This window comes from Aulonocara sp. 'chitande type north' Nkhata Bay, linkage group LG5 (assembly GCF_057382095.1).
Source record: "Aulonocara sp. 'chitande type north' Nkhata Bay isolate Kocher_YH1m ecotype deep benthic linkage group LG5, A_spYH_male_GT1.1, whole genome shotgun sequence".
NCBI classification, from domain to species: Eukaryota; Metazoa; Chordata; class Actinopteri; order Cichliformes; family Cichlidae; genus Aulonocara; species Aulonocara sp. 'chitande type north' Nkhata Bay.
The window spans coordinates 8054224-8079149 of NC_141348.1; the positions used below are offsets into that span (position 1 = coordinate 8054224).

Genomic DNA, 24926 nt, shown 5'->3' on the forward strand with positions numbered 1-24926 from the left:
AATACAGGAAGCTGCAGGTAATAGAAACAACATTTTTTTTCGATGACCAAGCATTTGTCTGTGAACAAATGTGGGTGGGGTTAAGGTCGTGTTTATTATATCCAAACTGTTGCTGACGGAAGAGACGAGAAATGAAACTTAACTGAGACCGACGGTTGCAGCCAAGATGAGTCCAGGGTATGCTATCCAAGTCCCGCTGTTGTCGATCAGACTCACATTGGGATCAGTTGACAAATAGGACCTTGGTTTAACGGTAAGCATTATTAGTGGTATTATTATTATTATTAGTAGTAGTAGCAGTAGAAGTCTCATTATGTGTATACAAAATGATTCTAAACGTGAATGTGGATTTTTTTTTTTTTTTTAATGGCCGGTATTCGGCATTTTCTCATGGTTATCAAATTGTTTATAAAACATTGGACAGTGCGAAACCGACTGTTAATGTCACACTTCAGTAACTCTAGTTTCTTTATAAGTTTTATTATAATAAGTGTTTTTTTTTTCTTGTTCCTCTGGAACCATTATAATAGTAATAATGTAAATTATGCTCTGTGTGATGACACGACCAATGTATATCATAACATCATACGCTTTTCAGGTGAAGTCTTGTTTTTTTTATTTTTTTAAAGAAGTCAATAATCAGTTTTCAGCTAGCAGAAAAACAGAAATGGGAGGGAGGCTGAAGCCCCTGCATCATCAGACTAACCGTGCAGGAACATCATAAAGAATACAGGAAGCTACTGTTAAAAGGAGCAGCATTATTGCTGCTGACGCAAAAGAAGAGAAATGAAACTTAAGTAAGACTCCAGCTGAGTCCACGCGATGCTGTCCAAGACCGAACAATCAAACTCACGGTGGGGTGAGGTGACATAGGACATCAGTCAGTGAAAATATTATTATTATCATTATTATTATTATTATTATTATTATTATTATTATTATTATTATATGGGGAAGCCCACGTTACACCTGGTATTGTATTTAAAGATGTGTAATTACGCCATCTAGCGGACTTTAGACCCGCTTTACTTTTTCTACGTGGTTATTTATTGTATATAAATACAGACGTTTTAATAATGGTGGTGGCAAATGTCACTACTCGGCAGCCATCTTGAAGCGCATCGGGGCACTTCCTTAGGCAGTTATTTAGAAGCATTATCTCAATAAGTTTAAATTTCAGTGGTCATTAGGGTAACTGTCTATATATCACAGGTCTAATTTTATAAATATGGTTTTGCCCCATAGATTTAATTTCTGGGTTTATGAGTTATATTTTCTTATGATGTTTCTGGTTAAACACTGGTAGCTCAAATGCGAGAATCCTTTACAGACAGAGAGAATTCTTAATAGAAATCTGAGGGAGTTTAGTAAGCATCTTGAGTAAGTGACCTACAAACTGACAGGCTAATGCAGAGGCCGGGGTTCAAATTCACTTCAATTTGCCGTTTGCCTCCCCCTGCTCTTTCTCTCAGCTCCCAGCTGTCTGGTCTTATCTCCACTGCACTGTCGCAGTAAAGACACAATAGAAAAAACAAACTAAAATACCTGGAGCCACCAAATTTCTGAAAAGCAATAGCTTCCTCTACCACCCTAAGTAGACTATAGACTGCATATCTAGGTAGACTTAGTGCTTAGTGATTCTCAAAAAACTAGGAAAAACTTAACTTTGATTTTTGGTGTGGTTTGAATCCAGATCTCAAAGGGCAACTGTTGTTGCATAATTTTGTTTCAACACATTACACAATGTACAACCCCTCAACAAATTGAGAAACCACAAGATTTGCAAGATTTGCAAATTTCATAAACCCATATGTTATACACAATTAAAGCATAATTGGGGAGGGCTTGCATTTTTCAGTAAGACAGTGCTTATTGCAGCCATAGCTCCTACTACAAAGAAGACCCTGGGTGCTAAACTGCTTTGCCTACAGTCCAGAAGTGATTCTCCAATTTACTTAATCCATTTACTTAATATTGTAAACTGAATGTAATCAAAATTGTACTTAATATTAAATATGGCAAATGGCCTGTATTTGTATAGCGCTTTACACTGCATTCAGTCATCTTGAATGTGTGTGTGAACAGTGTTGGTCAAATTACTTGAAAAAAGTAATCAGTAACTAATTACTGATTACTTCCCCAAAAAAGTAATCCCTTTACTTTACTGATTACTTATTTTCAAAAGTAATTAATTACTTAGTTACTTTTTAAAAACACGATTTACAACTAGGGCTGCCACGATTAGTCGACTAGTCACGATTATGTCGACTATTAAAATCGTCGACGACTGATTTAATAGTCGACGCATCGTTTGAAGCTTTGTAAGATCACAAAGGACGCAGGAATGAGTAGTAGGATTTAAGAGTGTAATAACGGACTGAAACAGAAGATGGCAGCACTGCATGTACAAGGATGCCAGCTGCCGTTAAACCCCGAAGAAGAAGAAGCTGTGTCCCAGAATTCATAGCGCAGCCCAGCGCAGTTGTCAACAATGGTGGCAGCTAGTTAGTTTTAACTTTACTCTTATTATTCTTTCTGGGTCACAAAATAAACGTTTAACATATTTTCAGGCGAGAATGTAGCCGTGTAAATCTCAAATATCTGCTCAGTTTATCAAGACACCACGCATTTTCAAAAGCGCTCCGACGTTTTCGGAGACGTCTGTTACCTACTAGCTCGTTAGCTAGGCGGGGGCAAGGCTAACTAGAGCCGTGAGAACACCGGACTCCCGGCAAATCGTTTTCAAACCCACCGCCGTCTTTCGCTAGTCAGGTTAAACATATATATAAGTCACTTAGATAACTTAAAAATGTTATTGTTTGGCTTTCTTTAGTATTTTATTTGTTCCTGAGTAAATCGGTTTGGCTGAGATTAAAGTTATAGTTTTTGCACAGCTAAAACTGTCAAGCAGACAGCTGATTGTCAGAAGTGTGAGACGCTGGAGAATATACTCCGGTGTCCTGTTATATTTTAGAAAGCAAGGAGTTTATTAAACTTCACCGAAACAATCTGAAAATTTCATTAAAAATTAATAAACTACCATCTTGTCTTTATTTTTAGTTAGCACAAACACTTCAAGCTGTAAGCTAATGATAGTTATATAAGACCAGATGCTTCTGGTGCAATAAGCTGTACGCTGTACGTCCAATGGATGATGATCTGATTAGTCGACTAATCGCAAAAATAATCGGTGACTAGTCGACTATCAAAATAATCGTTTGTGGCAGCCCTATTTACAACCTGAATAGGTGATAAAGCGATAGATCTTTCAGCCCAATTCTACTTTTTCTGCATAATCATCATACAAAATGTAATCAAATGGAAAAGTCTCTTTTTAAAACTTGTTTTATTAGTTTTAATCTTTTAACTTCATGCATCAAGCATAAATGTAATTATATGCAACATTCTCTGACTGGAAGAAATTTGTTTAATATTTAAACCTATTTTCTGCACATTCCAGCACATTTTTTTTTGTGTGTTTACACTCACTCTTTCAAATAGATGCAAGTAAAACACAGCAGAAAATAAATAAAGTCAAAGACTAGCGGTCCTTTTGCTCTATTTTCACCTGTAAAGCAGGAGTAGGGTAGGCGGAGGTTTACCCTGGTGCAGGTGTGCCGCAGAAGTCAGAGGAAGAATCCGCGAGTTTCTCTGTGAATTTCCCATTACGTGGTAGCTACTCGGTGCTTGTTCGGAAGTTTAGGGGGTTTTTTGCTGTAAAAAGAAGTTTTCTTCCCACGCACAACGGACACTAATGTTTTTGTCACTTTTTATGGAATCAAACTCAAAGTAAGATCAGTACTTCCACGCTTTAAACGCTGCACGCTCATACTCTCGCCCGCACTGATATATTATCCATTGTTGCTCTGCACACAGCTGTTGTCACGAACGTCACACTTGCTTACGTCACTGTCATGAGACATTCTCGCAAAAAAATCACGTTTTTAGTAACGCAGCGTTCCTACGGGAAAGTAACGGTAATCTAATTACCGTTTTTGCAATAGTAATCCCTTACTTTACTTGTTACTTGAAAAAAGTAATCGTTACTCCCCAACTCTGTGTGTGAATCATTCAGTCATTCACACACACATTGGTGATGGCATGCTACATTGCCACTGTGATCAATTGAATAACAATGCCTGGCAGCATGGCGCACTGACAGAGACAAGGCTGCCGGACACTGGCGCCACCGGGCACTCTGAGGTGTGCAGTAGGCAACCAGTTGGCGACCAGTAGGCGACCGAGACTGTCTGCGCCAGGGCTCGAACCAGCAACCTTCCGATTACAAGATGAACTGCCAACTCTTGAGCCAGGTTCCAGTTTCATGTTCCCAGTGCCTTTGTTGTTTGTTTTTCCCTTCGTTAATAAATACTCACCTGCACCAGAACTGCCGCGTCCTGGTCCTAAATATTCCACACGGCTTGCCCTGGCAAACCGTGACAGTACGAACCAGCCACCATGGACCCAGCGGCAGTAAATCCGTCCGAGGAGCTCCGGGACGACACTACATATAATGTGGAGATTCTCCTCGGGCTGTGGCTAGAGAACCCTCCAGAGGAGCTTCGCCGCACCGTGGAAAGTCGGCTACAATGGCTCTTTTCTGGCCTGCCATGGCTTCTGAAGTCGCTTCCTCCGACCATGCAGGCTTTTCTCCAGCACACACCGCACCTTCTCTCAGCCACTCCTGCCTCGCTGCCCGACTCGCCGGATGTGATCTTGCCCGGCCCGTCGGAGCCGTCTGCGGGGAGGAAACGCCGATCGCACACTCTTCTCAGCTAGCTGCCCCGCAGCCACACTCTGCTCGGCCACCAGTGTCTCCCTCTTTTCAGTGCCTCCAGTGTCACCTGTAGTTCAGGCCCCTGCGCCTCCAGTGTCACCTGTAGTTCAGGCCCCCGTAGCTCCAGAGTCACCTGTAGCTCAGGCCCCCGTAGCTCCAGTGCCCCCGCTACCCGCAGCTCCAGTGCCCCCGCTACCCGCAGCTCCAGTGCCCCCGCTACCCGCAGCTCTGGCTCCAGTGTCACCGGTCTCACACACTCACTCTACGCAGGGAGAAAGTCTAAGTTCCAGTCAGGGAATTTCTCGCGCTTTAGCTGCTTCAGGCACCGTTCTGCACTCCAGGGCTTCCCCAGAGGCTAGGTCTCAGTCCCCGTCTCAGATTCTGGACCCCTGAAGTCTAAGCAGCCACCTGAGAACTGCACCATGTCAGCATTGCCTGGGCAGAGCCCGTGCTCAGTGCATTGCCAGTCGCCTTTGTGTCAGCTAGTGGCCTCCATGACTGCTGGCTTAGTGATGACTTCGTCTCCTGTCTCCACAGGAGGGTCCAAGGGACCGCTCCGGCCTTCGTCTCCTGTCTCCGCTGGAGGGTCCGAGGGACTGCTCCGGCCTTCGTCTCCTATCTCCGCTGGAGGGTCCGAGGGACCGCTCCGGCCTTTGTCTCCTGTCTCCGCTGGAGGGTCCGAAGGACCGCTCCGGCCTTTGTCTCCTGTCTCCACTGGAGGGTCTGCAGCGCCTCTGGCTTCCACGCCGCCGCCTGCAGCGCCTCCGGCTCTGGCTTCCACGCCACCGCCTGCAGCGCCGCCGCCTGCAGCTCGTCATCCTCGCCTGGCCCAGCCTCCGTGTCTTCAGCGTCGCCTGGTCCAGCCTCCATGTTTTCAGCGTCGCCTGGTCCAGCCTCGTTTGGGTCTGCAGCTAAACGGCCGCTTTCTAGGCCGCTGGCCAGGCAACTGGCCAGGCGCCATCGCCGTCGTGGGCGGTTCCCAGACCCTCTTTGCCTGAGTGGCCGCCGTGGCCTTCCGCACGGCCGGCTCCGGCTTCCACGCCGCCGCCTGCAGCGCCTCCGTCTCCGGCTTCCACGCTGCCGCCTGCAGCGCCGTCTGGTCCAGCTGCAGAGCCGTCAGCCTCGTCTGGTCCAGCTGCAGCCTCGTCATCCTCGCCTGGTCCAGCTGCAGCCTCGTCATCCTCGCCTGGCCCAGCCTCCGTGTCTTCAGCGTCGCCTGGTCCAGCCTCCGTGTTTTCAGCGTCGCCTGGTCCAGCCTCCGTGTCTCCGCCTTCAGTGTCGCCTGGCCCTGCCTCGTTTGGGTCTGCAGCTAAACGGCCGCTTTCTAGGCCGCTGGCCAGGCAACTGGCCAGGCGCCATCGCCGTCGTGGGCGGTCCCCAGACCCTCTTCGCCTGAGTGGCCGCCATTGCCTTCCGCACGGCCGGCCCCCAGACCCTCCTCGCCTGAGTGGCCGCCGTTGCCGTCCGCACGGCCAGCTCCCGGACCCTCTTCGCTTGAGTGGCCGCCGTTGCCTTCCACACGGCCGGCTCCCGGACCAGTGCTGTCGCCGTTGCCTTCCGCACGGCCGGCCCCCGGACCAGTGCTGTCGTCGTCGCCGTTGCCTTCTGCACGGTCGGCCCCCTGAACTGTTTGGACTCCTGTGCTGGCCGGCCCCCTGACCTCTTCTGTTTTGGACTCTGTTTTCCTGTGCTCTGGTGTGCTTCTTTTCTTTTGGTTTGGACTCGTGTTTTGTTTTTATTTTTGTCTTTTGGCCTTCTAGTGCTCCTGTTTTGTTTTGCCTTTGTTAGTTTTACCCAGTTTAGGTTCCAGTTTCATGTTCCCAGTGCCTTTGTTGTTTGTTTTTCCCTTCGTTAATAAATACTCACCTGCACCAGAGCTGCCGCGTCCTGGTCCTAAATATTCCACACGGCTTGCCCTGGCAAACCGTGACAACGTTATTGTTTCGGTGAAGTGAATTTCTACAATACTGTTACTGTTAATTGTTCTCTCTGCACTGTTTAAATGCTTACATATACACACACAGTTACTGTCCCTCCACACATACGACTCGGTTCTGCTTCTATGCCCCATCTTTGTTTACTATTTCCCACCGAGGCTTCTAGACTTCTGATTGGCCAACATTTCTACACAGTTAGGAATATATCGCCACCTGTTGCTTTGGCATGTTCTTAGCAGCGTTTTCCTTCATTTTTGCGTTTACATGTGGACGGGATTATTTTTTTTAAACGAAAACGGAAAATCTCCGTTTTCAAAAATACCTGTTTACATGTGGACGTAGCCTTAGATTACGATGACCTGGATGACTGAGAACCTTCACAGACACTATGCTCAAAGCAGTTCAGCTCTGGTGTTTTCTCTGTATTATTTCAAAGTGTTTACCTTATTACCAAATCACAACAACAGTCACCTCAAGGTGCTTTATATTTAAAGCGTGACTGTTGTGATTTAGTGTTATACAAATAAAATGTAATTGAATTTAACTGAACAGAATCTAACACCAATAAAATGCCTATATATTACAGAGGAAAACATTGCTAAGAATAAGTCAATGAGATTTTGTTTTGTTAACACCAGAACATGCAATTGAAAATATACTGAAGTGAATTAATATACCTCTATAAAGACTAAAAACTGTATGGCTATTTTTAAATTGAGCTGCTGAAAGTAAACGGTTTATTTAAGTCTGTCTAACCCGGAATGTGCCCCACTTAGTTTGCCAGTGCTGGTTACTAGCATCAGCATGGAAGTGGAAATCTAAGTTGCAAAAACACTTGAAATGCACTTTCTATGAAGTATGAGACATTTTGTATCCAATAATAGTAGTTTTGAGAATTAAATTAAATGTACATTGCTTCTCTTCACATCCCCAACTAAGTACTTCACTAATCTATCTTTACTGTTATATCTTATTAGTATTTTAAGTATTCTATCTATTTTATTTATTGAATTTTATTGTTTTATTTATATTTTGATATTGCTAGGGATGATGCAATGATCGGGGACCATTCTTAATTTCGTTGTTCTCATGACAATGACAATAAAGTTTCTGATTCTGAAGATTAAATGGCTGAGTCTTAGTAGATAATTTCTGCAGTGACTGAACACACTTCTTATAATTCTCTTTTTTTTTCCAGACACATTCAGGCCAAGCAAGAGATTCATCACCCACAAGACATTTCAAGGGTCATTATACATTTTTGTATTCAGTGCCTGGTTTAAAGATTATGATTGTATCAAAATGTCAGCAAGTGCTTCCAGACTGTCTCCTCTTTTATTGGTCTATGACCTCAAACTTGTTTGCACTCAGTGCTGTGTCAAGGAACAAGAAATTACATATAGATTGAAATCAGTTCAACACAAGTGCGGACACAATGTCCTGCTCTGCAAAGCCAAAGGTGGCATTAAATGGAGGCCCGTTTCTAGACGGCCAATATTTCCAAACCCAAATAAGTATATGGCCTGTTGGTACTATGTAGAGGGGCGTGGTTGCACCCAGCACAAGAACCGGTGCACCTTTGCCAGAAGTGATGAGGAAGCTGCAGTGTGGACATTTGAAAAGCACCAGGGATTGGATCACGCACTTCTCTGTAATCTCATTGCTGAGTCTGAGAGAGGAACTTGTCAGGCTAACATTGATGAACCTCTGGGTGACCTCTTGGCAGATGTAGATTTAAAAGCTGTGTGTAATTTGTGCTCTGTCAAGGTAAATGAAATAACATACAACGTTCAGTCAGTTGTGCACAAGTGTAGAAGATCTCTGCTACTAGCTAAAGGCAAAGCCTCCGACCTATGGAAGCTTGTCTCTAAGCAACCTACACTTGCTCAAACTGTTTGTTACAAAGTGTGTAAATATATTGCTGAGGACTCCAGATGCACACAACACACGCAGGGTCGAGGATGCACTTATGCCAAAAGCCTTGAAGAGGCCACTGTTTGGAACTATCTTAGAGAGAAAAAAATGGATAAGAATGAGTTAATCAGACTTTTAACACAGTCTGTCTCATTAACACCAGAACATGCAGCTGAAAGCATGCTCCGGCACTTTTCAGGTGAATTCATTGAGGTCTGTAAAGACTGCTTTCAGGAACACCCACAAAAACTAACAACCAAAAGGTGGAATGATTTTTGTGCAGCAGACATAGCACATGCCTGGAACCCAGTCTTAGTTTATCACCTATCAGAGAACAGCAGGAAACATGTCTACAGTCAGGTGCGCCCGCTTCCCCCAAACTGTCAGTTTACATATTGTAGTTATGTAATACAAGGGAAGCCCTGCTGGCACACTGCCAGTGAATGCCAGTCTGCCCAAAGTGAGGTGGAGATGGCTGTGTGGAAAGCAGAGCATACCGGTCTCTGTGTTCGGCGTCACCTACTTCAGCTGAGTCAACCAGCGCAGACACAGCCCAGGAAAGTGACCATGTACTGCAAAGTTTGCCACCTGAGTCTTTCTTCCCCAGAGAGCTTCTATAAGCACTGCGCCTCTTTGGAACATGCCCAGTTAGTCGCCCAGGACACCACTACCAGGTGGAGAGGACGCGAGGTGCCACACAACCGGCGAGCTGAGCTTTGGCTTTGTGAGAGGTAAATGGTTCCAGTTTCTTTCACCATGAAGGTTCTGTAAGAAGGCTTTAAGCAAATACACCAAAGCTTTTTTTTTTTCTCAGTTCAGTTTAGTTTAAGCTCATTCTGTCATGTAATTTGTTCAAAGCAAGGACAAACAGATGTGGAACAAGTATTCAGATTCAGATCAACTGAATATTTTAACTAAAGTGGTTCTGTTGTCTAAATGTAACTAAACAGCAAGTGAGCAGAACTGAAATAGGACATAGTTTCATGAGTTATGCTTCCAGCACCTCATTTGCCAGCTTATAAGCATTCTAAAACTAATGTTAGCACAGTGGCATGGTGATTAGAAGTCTAAGGAGCTTGGAAAGAAAAGCGTCTGGACTTCTTTAAGTTGCTTGAAGACGTTTCACCTCTCATCCGAGAAGCTTCTTCAGTTCTAAAAGTCAAATGGTGGAGAGTCCCAGTTTTAAAAGTGGGAGTATCCCCCCAAAGAGGGACAAAAGACAGGGAGTCCTTTGATGACCTAATCAGATGAGCCAAGGTGTGAAAATGGGTGTGGGTCACAATCAGCCAGGGTTTCATGTATAGAGGAGTGGGTGAAATGCCTTCAAGCAACTTAAAGAAGTCCAGACGCTTTTCTTTCCAAGCTCCTTAGACTACGATGACCTGGATGACTGAGAACGTTCACAGACATATGGTGGTTAGAACTGTTACCTCACAGCAATGGTCCTGAGTTCAATTCCTCCATCAGGCCTTCTGTGTGGAGTTTGCATGTTCTCCCTGTGTTTGTGTGGGTTCTCTCCAGGTACCCCGGCTTCCTCCCACAGTCCAAAGACATGCAGTTAGTGCGGATAGATTGAAAACTCTCATTTGCCCATAGGTGTGAATGTGAGTGAGCCCTAAGAATGTGAGTTAGCCCTAAGACTACTGGGCTAGGCTGCAACCCCCCAGTGACCCTGAAAAGGATAAGTGAATCAATGGATATTATGAATATGATAATGACATCCATGTTATTTTCATAGATGGTTTACAAAGCATTGCTTAACATTTTTCTTTTATTTTTTACTTTAAAAATATTTAGCAAAATCTATTTAATTATTTGATATCGATGTATATTGTAAAATGTATTTTTGTCAAGGAGCAAAATTCATAATCATAAACTGTTTTCATGTTCTGTCATACCATAGTAACAATCATTACAGGAAGGGAAATGTGTTTCAAATTACTTTATTTGTTTCACTCTAATCAGATAAGTTTATATCTTCTATGTTAGGGAACAACAGAAAAATATAAAGAATTTAAACCTAATTGTTTATGTCTATAGTGGTAAAAATCATTGAAGGACCATTTCCATTTCTTTTGCTAATTTGACTGATTCATTTCACTTATTATTTGTCGAACTTGTCATTTGATCCTAGACCCCAAACTTGTGAGTACGGCAGTAAGTGCCCAAAAGCTCATTCTATGGAAGAGCTGCAGGAATGGATGATGCGTGCTGCAGAAGAGAAGGAGATCAAACATAACATTCAAGCCCAGGGTCTCATGTCTTATAATGATATGCTCTTGGAGGAATACAAAAACAGCAGTAATGAAGTGTACATTGTAAGTATAAGGCTTGAATCCACTGTAAACAATCTTCATATTGTCTTGAAGAATTTTGTATTTGATAGGGTATGTTGGTGGATCAACAAGGTATGCTACAGTCTTTGGCAGCATTTCCATCACAGGAATTTTCTCCAGTTACTGAAAGCACACAGGCTGAAATTAAGCATAAGGGTAATGACTTTTTGCAACTGTGACATGTTGCAGCCCTTAACATTTTTGACTGACAAGGTTGTTGTTTCAGTCCAGGTTCTAGAATGAAATAACTTATGGTATGGCTGAAATTTGTGCTAAAGCCAACAAAGTGTGACCAGGCATGCTATAGCCAGAAGTGATAAATACAACTTGTGCTTTACATTTTGTCACAAAGTTTTTACAAGGATGGAAAAAAAATAATTTCTTGAGGAAATAGCCTGTCAATTTTCAATTTTTAAACAACGAGTTACAACATAAACCGCTTGCACACAAACATCAACATGTGCAGACTGCTCCAGTGTGTTATGGAGGGGTGGGAGTCATTATCTATGAATGGCAGCAAGTCTTGCCACCATTCTGTCACTGATCACCTCCACCAGTGTGGCGATCTCATGCCAACAACAGACTCGGCTTTCCTGATGAGTTTGTTTGGTCTGTTTGTGTCCTTTGCTTTAATGCCTGCACCAAAGAAGATGGTGCTCGCAACAACAGACTGATAAAATATATAGAGCAGCAAGCCTTCCCAGAGCATAATTAGCTGACTTAATGCAATGAATCTTACTTTTTACATGTTGATTTATGAGTAGAATTTTTTTATTCATCTTTTGACTATTCTAAATGATGTCTTTCACTTTTTCAAATGCTGAACAGATGTCTGAACATGTTGACGATGTCAGCATCTCTTGCGATGAAGATTCAACTGTGGAGTGTCAAGAGATTAATGCAACACTAAAATGGAATTTTCAAATTGAGACAGAGGTAAGACTTAATGTTTTTTTTATTTTCAGAAAACATGTTCATTGCAGTTTTTTTGTTTCAAGTGTGAAATTTGTGTTCCCTGTGTCCAAGCACAGGTTTCACTATTTTGGGACCACAGTCACGAAAATAGTGAAATTTGCGCAAAATTGGACTCACACAATCAGCATAAAAGAAGCCAAACTTTTCGTTTAATAAAATGTATCTCAGAATAATGACACTAATGGCAGAATCCTCCAGCCTTGAAACAACACATTTTCTAAACACTGTTTGAATGCTTGAGCCTTGATAGGGTCTAATAAATCCAATTGCATCCTGGGGGAGGCTGGGGACCTGCAGTCTGAGTAGACCATGTTTAATTAACATCTCCTTTACAGAGGTAGCCTATTACAGCAGAAGCCTGAGAAGTTTACCACTGCTAGAAAACAGCAGTGATAGAGGAAGCTGTAAGGTTGAAAAAGGATTGGCTGGCACAGGGTTTTCCTGAAGCAAAAAACTGTTTTTCTTCAGTTACTACTGAAGAAAAAACATGGATGTATGAAGTGTCTAGGGGAGCTATAACTAAAGCTTTTTGTTTGGCCTCAAGTTCTAACAAACAATCTGGTAACTCAAGAAGGAGAAACAGGGCTTGGCTGTTCACACATGGAGACTGGTGATCCCAAACAGGAACTTGGTTTAATAGTGGAAAAATACTGGGGAGCTCCTGAACCCAAGCAACGCATCCTCAGTACAGAAGGCAAAGTCTGAAGACCTACCTGGGGGAAATCTTGCAAATTTTCCAGTAGTTAGTTGTGGTAGTTGCAAAACTCCTCAATGGCAAGGTGTAGGATGTGAATGAGATTTTGTGATGAGATGCTAAAGTCTCTGAATGTGGTTTAGGCTGACTCCCCGTTCAGTGTTGCGGAGAGGTACCTCAAAGGTGTTTTAAAGGGTCCATTAAGAAACATTAATTACTATGATTTTTAAATAATGGTTCATTGGTGATTAATAGTAAATTTATATGTCTGAATAAAAAAATATGTAAAAAAGAAAAATGAAAAAAGGTTGTTGTTTTTTTCCTTTTTCTTTTTTAAATAGTTTTTTATTTTTTGCTTTTATTTGAATAACAAGGATATTTCTGAGTAACCCCAAACATCTGAATGGTATTTTAGACTGAACAAAGTAGACTTTCAGGCTTTAACAGTTAGATCTTTTACCAAAACACTAATTTTGTGTGGTCTGGTTTCACTGCTCAATGCAAAATTTGTATTGCCCAAGAAAGGTTCGAATTATGTTACAGTATCCAAATTTGTGTTCAAACAGAGAGAGCTTGTGCATGTGGCATTGCTAAAGCAAGAACCAGGAGCTTCGTTCACCCTTGGTGATGCAGATTCCGAACCTTGCATCTACTCATCAGGTGAACCTTTTCTCAGGGAGGATGGGACCTATGACATTACCCTATCATTCACATCCATCAACCCAGGCTTGTACAGACAATGGTTAGTGCTTGATTTTGACATGAGACCAGTGCTCTTGAAAAAACTCAAAGTCAGAGTAGGCCATTCAGTAGTCACTGAACAACCAGCTGTGAGCAGTGGAGCAAGATTTCAGAGTTGTGAACGTTGGCACAGAGGGAACAGGATAATCATCCCATGTTCGTCGAGGACAGAAGAACAGGATGAGTTATTAAAGATGTACAAGCCTCCACAGATTAGTTTCCTGTATAAATCCTCCCACAACATTCAAACACCACTGAATAATGAAAACTACAAAGAAAGAATGCACCATTTCCTCTACAATGAAGAATGTGCAGAAGACCAGGTTGTTTCAAGGTAACAGGTTTTTGTATATCATTTAAAATTTTCTGTTTGAATTTGCACATATACTCAGTTGCCTAAGTTTTTTTTTTCATATTTTTTTAGACTAAATGTTTGTGGAGAAATTACAGCACTGGATACATTATACAGTTTGCAGTTTGGTGTGGAGGCTCCTTGGGGGCAACTTTTTGGTGTTGTCTTGATTCCTTGTCACATTACACAAGACAGCCCTGAGGGACTGACACTACAACGAAGCATCCGATCTGCCCTGATAGCCCCTTTAACTTCTCGCCCAAACTCTAAAGTCTATGAAGCAAGCGTGTTGCCATACAAAACAACTGAGAATAAACTTTTTTTGCTACTGTCAAAGCAATGTTGCTTTGATCTTGCACTAAAAAGAAATGAATCATATCAAATGGAGGTGCAATTCCAGCTGGACCGCCTCAACTACTGCACCATGCACAGGGCTGTCGATCTTCTTCCCGATACAAAGACTGTGCTGCCAGTCCTTAAAAGTTGTGTAATTCCTGTTGGTAACATTACCTGTGAAAATCTCAACACAAAGCAGCAATTAGCAATTGAATTTATCACAGGGAATTCTAATGTCAAAAACTTTGTGGCACCCCTCCTGATTTATGGACCTTTTGGAACTGGGAAGACATTCACCCTTGCAACAGCAGCCAGAGAGCTTTGTAAGGATCCTCAGAACAAAGTTCTAATTTGCACCCACACCAACAGGTAATATATTGAAAATATATGCATCAGTCTGGGCAGTTTTCTCTTTATTCAAAGTTTGAATAATTTTAGACTTATTCAGAGTCTAAAATTGGGTTAAACTTTGTTCTAAAGTGAAGGGTTGGTATATCTCAGTTAACATTACACTTTGGTAATATTTCAACAACATTTTAATAACTATACATTTCTTTAAAGAACAAATCATTTCTGAGTAGATAGAGCAGGTCACTAACTAGAAGGCACTTAAGCACAGAAAAAAAATATAATCAAATGCTAACATTTACTTGTCATTTCCTTTCAGTTCAGCAGATCTATATGTCAGAGAACATTTCCATCCAATCATCAGCAAGAAAAATGGTGGAATCAGGCCAATCAGAATAAAAGCAAACAAACAAGGGACTGCTTTGCATGCTACTGATAGCATTACTTTGAAATACTGTCTCCTTTCAGAAGAAGGACATTATTTTCTACCACCTACAAAAGCTGCTCTAGATCAGCACAACATAATCATAACTACCACAACCATGGCAAGACATTTTCATGACCTAAATCTTCCAGAGGGATACTTCACCCACATTCTGATTGATGAAGCCTCTCAGATGCTAGAATGTGAAGCCCTAATGGCCCTTGGTCTTGCTGGGTCAAACACAAGAGTTGTTCTAGCAGGAGATCACATGCAAATGGGACCAAAGCTTTTGTCCGTGCCTGACCATGATCGTTCCAATCACACACTCCTCACTCGCTTGTTCCACTATTATCAAGGCCAAAACTGTGATGCTGCTAAGAAAAGCAGAATCATTTTGCATGAAAATTATCGCTCAACCAGAGAAATTGTGGAGTTTGTCGCCACCCATTTTTACGTTGGTAAAAATGATTTCATCAAAGCTGCTGGAGATGTTCCAGCTCCTACAAACTGCCATGCTCTGAAGTTTCACCATGTCAGGGGAGAGTGCCTCTTGGAGACAGTATCGATGTCTTGGTATAACAACGCAGAGGTGACAGAAGTGGTTGAAGTAGTGAAAGATATTCTTAAACACTGGCCAGCAAGCTGGGGTCACAAGGACCAAAGCTCAATCTGCATTCTGTCAGAGGGATTTCAGGTAATAACTTTTTGTGTTGAGTCCAGTTATAATCAGACTAAAAGATAAACATTAATCACAGTAATGATAAATACAGGACTTTAAGATTAATTTCAAGACACACATGTAAAGATATGATTAATAACATTTAATGTTTTTTCATTGATTTCCTTGATTTATAGGTTCCTCGAATTAGGACAGCACTTTCAAGCAGAAACCTTGCAAACATCAAAGTTGAGAGACTTGCAAATGTTCAAGGTAAAGACCCCTTGCCAGATTCTTCATTACTGTAGACAGAAAGGTAGTCTAAACTAACATCGCTATTATTAACATTTTCAAATAACACCTTGCATGTGTCAACAGGAAAACAGTTCAGAGCAGTCATAATGACAACTGTGCAAACACGTGACAGCCTAAAAACATCTCACCTGCCTGGTCTGGAGATGTTCAATGATGCCCGTGTTTTAAACACTGCGATGACAAGGGCTCAATCCCACGTGGTTGTAATTGGAGATGCTGCCGCCCTGTGTTGCTTTGGGAAATGTTCAGGAATCTGGAAGAGTTTCATAAACCACTGCATCAACAGCAACAGTGTTGCACCACAACATTTCACTAAAGAGTTCTTTGAACAAGATATTATGGAAACTGTAAAGTTTCAGAAGTTCGAACATGTGGATGAGAGCCATACTCTAGATGATGCGATTCTTAAAGAGCTGAAAGATGATTATGAGCAACTGAAAGCAGATGAAGACAGTTTGGAATTTCAGATGACCTTTTCAAATCACGATGGGTCAAGGGCACTATACAATTTCACCGATACTGGCACAGATCTTTTAAAGATGTGTAAAAAACAACCGGAGATTTACAAACATGGGAAGTTTTTCAGGGAATCACACAGGAAAGGCTACGTCATACCATTTCATAATCCGACCAAACAAATAAGCATCGTGGGACAGGCAAATCTTGGTAAGGCCTTTACTGGAGATCAAGTGGTCCTCCACAAAACAGAAGTTGTAAGCATCACCAAGAAAGAAGAATCAGCACGTGTACTTCTGTGCCTGCTTGAGGATGAAGATCACAGCAAATCACGACAGAATTCTGAAAGCAAATTTATCAGAAGGATGATGATACCGATAAAAAAATCGGAGCCCAAAATATGTATACTGATTTTAAAGAAGAAGCGCAACTATATGCCAATATGGGAGGAAATTGATGGAGAATGGACAGTTGCAACACAAAAGTATATTGATGAAAATCTAAAACAGAACAGTCTATTCAAGGTGCAAGTGATTTGCTGGAACAAAGACAATTTTTTTCCATTGGGGTACATCATAGATATTCTTCCAGTTGGCAGCTCTTTGGATTCTGGACTAAAGATCCTGAATGAAGAATTCAAAGTTGCATACCATCCATGCAAATCAGACAAGGCTGTTTACAACACTGATGAAAACAATACAAACAGACAGGACTTGCGTAAGATAATCACTTTTACTGTGGATCCTGCAAAAGCAAAGATCCTGGATGATGCTATCAGCGTCAGGGAACTTGAAGATCATTACGAATTGGGACTCCATATTGCTGATGTGGCAAGTGTTGTGAAGCCAGGTGATGATTTAGATAGGGTTGCAGAACAAAGTGGCACTACCTACTACTGTGCTGAGGAGAAACCTATTTACATGTTTCCCCAGGACTTGAGCATTCAACTCAGTCTGCAAGAAGGTCAAGATCGCAGGGTGGTCTCACTGATGTTCAAAGCAGAAAAGGATACAAATAAGATAACAGGAAAACCCAAATTTCAGCTGTCTACAATCAACTCTGACAAGCAGCTGTCATATTTAGAGGCAGAGGACATCATCTCCAAAAGCTATAAAGAGACCCCCAAATGTGATACTGTTGAGCATTGTGTAACGGTTGCTTATTGTTTTGCAAAAGCTCAAAGGAAGATAAGACTTGAATCTGATTGGGCTTATTCTCAAACCGATGCTGACAGATTGCCCGGGCAGCGCAAAGCACATCTGATGATTGAAGAGCTTGCTGTGTTATTTAACCAACATGCATCCAAGACTTTGATCAGCTGTGACAAAACCAGGTATTCCACACCACTTCGCTGTCAGGCAAAACCAGATCCTGTAAAGGTAGAAGAATTCAAAGAGGAATGTGGAGAATTTATACCATTGTCTTTTCTCGTGCGGCACAAAGTAGACCATGAACAACAAAGCCCAAAGTGTCAAAACTTTCGCATACTCCCTGAAGTGTGGAAAGAAATTGTTGCAGCTACCAGAACAGATGATACAGACAAAATGATAGATCTAGTTGCTGCTGACGAAATCCACCCTCTGGTACAACCAGTCACTCAAAAGTTCAGAAGGTGCTTCAGTAAAGCTTACTTCATCTGTTCAAAATCATCTCCTGAGGCAGAAATAGGGCATTATTCTCTGAACCTAAAGTCTTACACAAAAGCTTCCTCACCAATACGGCAGTACATGGATGTCATCTTGCAAAGACTCTTGCATTCTTACATATGTAATACAGATGTTCAATACACTAAATCAAAGATCATGGCTTTGTGCAGTCAATTTCAGGAGAGCCTCAAGAATGCCGAGAAGTATGAACAGAAGGCTGAGCAAATTTCATATGCAGTGAGCATGAAAAAACAAAGTGCTTCAAAGATAGCCTTTGTTGTTCATGCAAATCCTGAAGAAGACAGTTTTGCAGTAGCATTTCCCTTTAACAAGAACATATTTGTTGGGAATTTGCGAATTATGTACAAAGATTTGCAACTAGACGATCAACCATTTTACGATGAAGAAAAACACAGTGTCACTCTTAAATGGAAAAGGCGGATCTATTCAGCTGATGCCATGCAAATCCACCAAGAGCTGAAAATGATGGCAGATAGTCATCCTTGCATTGAGGTTCCATTGAGAGTATGGAAAGATACTATTGAGGCAATTGACAATGGAAAATTAGATCATGCAAAGCGTCTCATAATGCATGCTGATGCTGATTTGAAGGAACTGGGAAAACAAACTGTTTTGCCTCAGTCCTCTGAAGGTTACTATGTTCAGGCTGAAAAGTGTCTCTCTGAGGAGCAAGAAATACCAGAGATGCAAACTGAGCATTTTGTTGACATCCAACTCGAGTTGCAGCCAGGTGACATCCTACAGGTCCAATTGACTTCAAGCATTAAAAGAGGTTATCAAATGCCCACTGTTCAGTTGGTACACATTAAACCAAAGTTTGAAATGTGTGTTGACCATGTCAACAGCCCTATCACATGCTTCTCCAGATTGGCAGATATTCCTTCAAGGACTCATTACAATGATACCAAGGAGTATATACGGATCTGGAAACCTTTGTGTGAGATGGAATCTGCTGCCAATGCAGTGAATGAAAGTGATATCATTATCATTGAGAACCTCCAGGTAAAGTTTAACCAAGAGTTGGAAGGCATACTCAAAGGAAGCTTTTTCTTACCGCTACAATGGATCAACGAATGGGCCATTGAATTTAACCTTCGAAACTGCTTTCTGTGCATACGGAAAAGAGGTCTCAAACTGGAAACTTCAAATGTGGAAACTTCAAACGTGGAAAATTCCACCCTGGTAGACCCAAAAGAGTTCACATGGGTAGCCCATGGTTTCACAAGTAATGCAGAAAAATTAAAAAATGGTGGAAGTAAAGTGGAGTTCTACATTAGTCACCTGCCTATGGAGACCATTCCTGAATGTGTTTTTCAGAAAAACACTAATTTCACTGTTGAAATCATTCCAAAACTCATCCCTGACATGTAAGTTCAATTGTAGTTCAGTTTTATATTACATTGCTTACTGGATAGTTGAAACTTTTTTTCAGTTACAAATTTTCTTATTTTGATTGACACTGATTTACTTCTTTATTTATGTAGCCGGAAAGAAAATGCTGTAGTCAACATTACATCGGCATGTGACTTTGTTAAGGCTATAGCACTAGGGCAGCGCATTCCAAAAGAGGGTATGTCCATCATTCATCAATAAATAGTTTGATACTTATATCCACATTAGTTACACAGAAAATTACAAGCTCCAAACCCAGAATTTATTTAAATCTTTTGCATTGTCTTTCAGTTAAATCAAGCTTAAATATTGTGAGGAACATAAATGGACTGCCAGAGCTGAACCAGAGCCAGCGTCGTGCAGTAGATAAAGCTCTAAATAATACCTTCACACTGATACAAGGACCCCCTGGTAGGTGTGTCAACTTGTGTACCTTGATGGTTCATATTTTCTGCTAAGTCTTAAACCATTTTCTTTGCCTCTTAGGAACTGGAAAAACAGTAGTAGGTGTGTACATTGTACACAGTTTTTTTGAGCACAACTCTAAAAACAAAATGAAATTGGATGACCCAAAGGATAAGGAAAAGAAAAAGGTCATTCTCTACTGTGGGCCATCCAACAAGTCTGTTGATGTTGTAGCAGGCAAGTTATGTTGATTCTCTGCAGAATTTAATCTCAATTTCATCTTTGAAGTGGTCATCAAAACCCGTCGTGTTCCGTGTGTCTTTTATTGCTGTAACACAGGGTACTTAATGAGGTTTAAGGACAGCCTAAGGCCCCTCAGGGTTTACAGCCAAGAAGTGGAGATGCTTGATTTCCCCTTTCCAGACTGCAAGCTGCAGTTTTCCCAAAGAACCCTTCGCCAAGATCATTCCAAACCAGAGCTCAGGTACTGCAATCATATCAGTTGGTGACTAACTGCTTTTGGATTGTTTTGTTGATTGTTAATATAACACTGGCCTTTTTTACATTAATTTAGGGATATCACTATGCATCACCGCATGCGTCAGGACCAAAACATTTATTCAGTTCAAATAAGAGACTTTGATAAACGTATTAAACTTGCTTTTGAAAAAAAGGGAGAACTGACTGCTGAAGAAGTGAAAGAGTAAGTTTTTTTTTTTTTTTTTTTTTTTTTTTAGTGCCTGAAACATTATTTTTTGACCATTTAAATTAATGTATTGTTGGAAGATTTTGGAACATTTTTTAAATAAATGTTAGTGAAACTATTATTTGCAATAAAAGCAATCAATTTTGCATAAAAATCAGTTGAAGGAACTGTATGGATTGTTTTCCTAGATACAAAAACCTTCTCAGAGACGCTCGGGCATATGAACTACAACAGCATGACATCATACTGTGCACATGTACGCAGTCTTCCACCCCAGTCTTGACTAAGACTGTCACTGCACGTCAAATTCTAATTGATGAGTGTGCTATGGCCACTGAACCCCAGGCCCTGATTCCACTAGTCTGCAACAAACCAGAAAAGGTTTGGACATCATCAAATGCTGTGTTTCCTTCCTTGAGTTGCCCTGCTAGGCCTTTATAGAAACCACTGCTGCCTGTTCTGAGGTCTTTCTGCATTCTGTCTTCTTTAATAACTAAAAAGCATGCTCTCTTGGACTGAAACCAGGGGGTTTAAAGAAGTTTATAAAAAGAACCCCCATCAGTACTAAATGTGGTTAATAAGTAAAAGATAAAATGATGTTGCTTCATATTGCTGACAAGACATTTAAAAAAGATATACTTTTGCACAGAAACACACTAAGCAGTTTTCTGTTGGTTAGAAGTGTAAAACAAGGTTCAAGTGGTTCACCTAGGACTACTACTTCATTTTCATTTATGACTACTCCTAACTTCAGGGTATGATTTTTTGTAAATAAGACCCCAAAAAAGAGGGTGCCTCATCGCTGCTTTGACAGTAGTCACTCTATTGCTAGTTACTCACTCTGTCTTACACTATCACCAATATAACTTTCAGATTGTTTTGATTGGGGACCACAAACAGCTACGACCCATTGTGAGGAACGAATTTGTGAGGAAGCTTGGAATGGCCAAGTCTCTGTTTGAGCGCTACTATACAATCCATGAGAAGAGGGCAGTTATGCTGGACATCCAGTACAGAATGGTAAGAACATTAACTTTACACGATGTATAGCACATAATAAATATACTGGATTACAAAAGTTTAAGACCACATCAAAAATCTAATCTTACCATATTAAAGTTTTTATATATGCTAAACTTAATAAAGTACACACACATGCGCAATCCTGTATGTGTGTGGGGGGAATAGAACAAGAATTTAAACAGCAGATTAGTAAAATTGCCCGTGGGAACACATTTGTAGCCTGCCATGGAAGTAGGTTTCAAGTGATTCAGGTAAATTTGATCTACTCAACAGAGGCTTGTTCAAATCAATAATTTTGCTGTCATTATTCACCTGGATGCTTGACCTGCATGTCAGTCAATTTTTCATCAAAACATTGTTGGAAAAGTAAAACATCACTGACTATGTGGGGGTATAAATATGGCCTCAGTTATCAGATTTGAACAAACTTTTGGAGTCTCTGCAGCTCTATAGTTAAAGGGGGCCAAACAAATACGCTGTAACTATTTACTACTGACAGGTTTCACAGATTCACTCAAATCTTACTCACTCCATTCCTCACTCAAATTGTTTAGATAGAGAGTATCTTGCCTATATTAAGTCTAATTGACAATGCCAGATTAACAATTTGTTAGTATACTTATTAGTATAAGTATCTTGCCAAGTGGTCTCATACTTTTGGATTGCACTCTTTATACACTACATTGACTACCACATTCAAATTCTAACTAAACTGTTATTTACTTTGATAGCACGAGGACATATGTAAGTTCCCATCAAATGAATTTTATAATGGAAACCTGAAAACTGGAGTGGAACAGCAGAGGAGTGTCTTTCAAGTTGACCACAAGACAAAACCCATTGTTTTTGGGGATGTCAAAGGAAAGACGATAAGTCTAGTTGTCAACACAGCCCAAGGCAACCAAAACTCTAAAGCTAATCTTGAAGAGAGAAACAAAGTGGTACAGTATTGGATGTTCTTTTGTTTCCTCTTAAACAGTAACATTTAAATATAAAAAAGCAAAAGTTACTGTAAAGCTACTGGATGCTCAACTATTTCAATTTGGTTCTCTTGCAGATTACCATTGCTGAAAAGCTAGTGAAGACTGCCAGAATTGCACAGCAAAGTATTGTGATTTTATCACCTTATAATGCCCAGGTGTCAGAAATCAGGAATGAGCTGAAGAAAAAGAAGATGGAACAAATCCCAGTTACCACGATCACAAAAAGTCAAGGTGAGCTACTCTGTTACCCAACCACAAAACCTTTCCTAAAGTTTCCTAAAGAGGAAAGGCTTCAGAATATGTTTCAAAATATAGTAAAATATATTTAGAATAAATAAAACATTAAAACTATATCAAAATGTAATATAAGATAAACAAAACATAATTTGGAAAAAAGCCAACAGAACAAAAAAACTGTTCAGTTTAAAAAAGACCCATGTGTTGTAGTTTGCAGTTTGTTTTGGAATATAAAAGCAAATATAACTGACTTCATTTAATTCAGTTGACATGGAATTCTTTTTCTGGGTATGATTCAGGAATTTCTCACAAAATCATGAAACCAGAAGAACTACAACAAAGGATAATAACTAGGAAATTGGGGGATTAGGATCAGTTTGCATAATAAGCAATACTCAAAAGTGTCAAAGGATAGACACAGGAAAAAGTCAGTTATGCTGTTTAATGATAGCAAAATATGTGACAACAGTCTTGTCTTTTAGGAAGTGAATGGCGTTATGTCATCTTATCTACAGTGTGCTCTCTACCAAATGAAGAAATTGAGAAACAACCAGAAAGAAGCTGGCTTTCCAAACATCTGGGCTTTGTTGGTGATCCCAATCAGATAAATGTAGCCATCACCAGGGCCAAGGAGGGACTCTGCATCATTGGTGAGATAATGCAGCTGTGCAGATCTGTTTTTAAGAATTATGCAGACGTTGCTGAGCTCCTAATATACAGTTGTCTAAGAAAATCACTCTTGTTTACACTATTAATTGAGTTGTGGATTTTTTGAAATTACTACCACTGTCATATTCCTAACCTAGTTTCACTGAATAACCAATAACGATTATTTTAAAGCATGTTTTAAAACATTTTGGTAATTAAAACCTAAAATGTATTCAGTTATAAATATAATTTATTATTGTGTAGAGTAAACTATTCAATTCTTCATTATTGATACTCATAAGTCATAATAAGTTTTAATTTTAAACATTCACAATGCTACTTGTACATGGCAAATACCTCACCTGAGTAAAAAGTCTGACTTTGGTGCGTTGTCTGCAATTTGTAGGCAGCTTGTATGCAGGAGGCCATATTAGCAGTTGTAGTCTTGTTTCATATTTGCTTTTTGGGTGGTAAATGATGATGCAAATCAGCTGTATTGCCACTGTATTTTTGGCGAGACGTTTTTATACAGGTCAGTTTGATGACCAGATCATTATCTAGTTTTCAGCATCACTTTTTAAAAGTGGATGTTTCTAAATTCAGCAACATTACAAAGATGAACGAAGCAGTCTCTAACATGTGTCTATTGTTTCAAAGGTGACCAAGAATTGCTCATGTGCAGTCCAACTTGGAGACATCTCTTGAACCACTACACTCTTCACAATGCAGTGACAGGTGCAGACAAGATTTCAGTGTGTTCAGCCACCTGATTGATTCTGTGCTTTGTGAAGTTTGCAGCAGCAGACCAGAGCTCCTACGGGGAAGCTAGTACAATTTTATGATTTTTTTTTATGTCATTAGTTTTCTTCTTTTTTTTCAGTTCTGTTTTTAAGTTTATATTGGAAATATTTCTTTTATAACATTCACCTTACTCATTTGAAATATGAATAGTAAGTAGGAAATCCTACAACACTTCATTACATGAATTGCAAATATTGAATTTTGTATCACAGTGGATATTTCAGTTGTGTATCGCTAGCAGGAGACTTGGCATGTTATTATAGATCTTTTAAGTTAATTTAGGTATACTTCAGCTGTATGAACTATCAAATTGTCAGTAGTTCCTGCTTATTGATGAATTATTTTGTTTTCTTACCTGAAACCTTGGTTTAGCACTTAAACAGCCTCACCATTCAGTGAGCCTGTCACTGTTTTTAAGGAAATATTATAATATTGCTTTTTTTTTTAATTTTACATTTTTTTATATTGTATCTTCAGGGATCAGCTTTAGCTGGAATTTTGGACCAAAATCCTGGTTGTTTGTTGTATTGTTGTATGTATTGACATGTGTAAATTATAAGTTTGAATTTAAATGATATTGCTCCTTTATACCATGTTTCACATTGAACTCTGTCTTCAAATATATAGTGTAATAGTAATAATGCTCTCAAATTGATCAATATTCACTGTGGGTTTTGTCTTTGATTGGCTAATGAACTGTATTGAATAAATAATTAATAAACTGCTCAAAAAAATGTAAACACATCCAAACTCAATCATGCTGGATATCTTTGGTGATAAGGACTGTTAAAAATGAAACAG

General features: G+C 40.4%; 1 protein-coding gene across 4 annotated transcripts; it reads left to right on the forward strand.

Annotated features, from left to right (window-relative positions):
• LOC147329799 (3'-5' exoribonuclease HELZ2-like) lies at nt 1–24884 on the forward strand. Of its 4 annotated transcripts, none has more exons than XM_086291140.1 (20): nt 22–253; nt 7913–9359; nt 10763–10946; nt 11793–11900; nt 13200–13708; nt 13799–14431; nt 14730–15528; nt 15690–15765; nt 15871–19297; nt 19415–19500; nt 19614–19733; nt 19809–19964; nt 20067–20211; nt 20302–20430; nt 20622–20814; nt 21307–21453; nt 22188–22397; nt 22514–22670; nt 23192–23326; nt 23982–24884. In XM_086291140.1, exons 2-20 carry the CDS (start codon nt 8017–8019, stop codon nt 24092–24094), a joined length of 8670 nt encoding a protein of 2889 aa, XP_086147266.1. In that variant the 5' UTR covers nt 22–253; nt 7913–8016; the 3' UTR covers nt 24095–24884. The 4 variants fall into 4 exon arrangements, with proteins under 4 accessions (XP_086147268.1, XP_086147267.1, XP_086147266.1 ...); XM_086291139.1 differs by having other exon boundaries at nt 25–253; nt 23159–23326; XM_086291141.1 differs by lacking the exon at nt 23982–24884 and having other exon boundaries at nt 18–253; nt 23146–23301.
• The last annotated feature ends 42 nt before the right edge of the window (nt 24885–24926 follow it).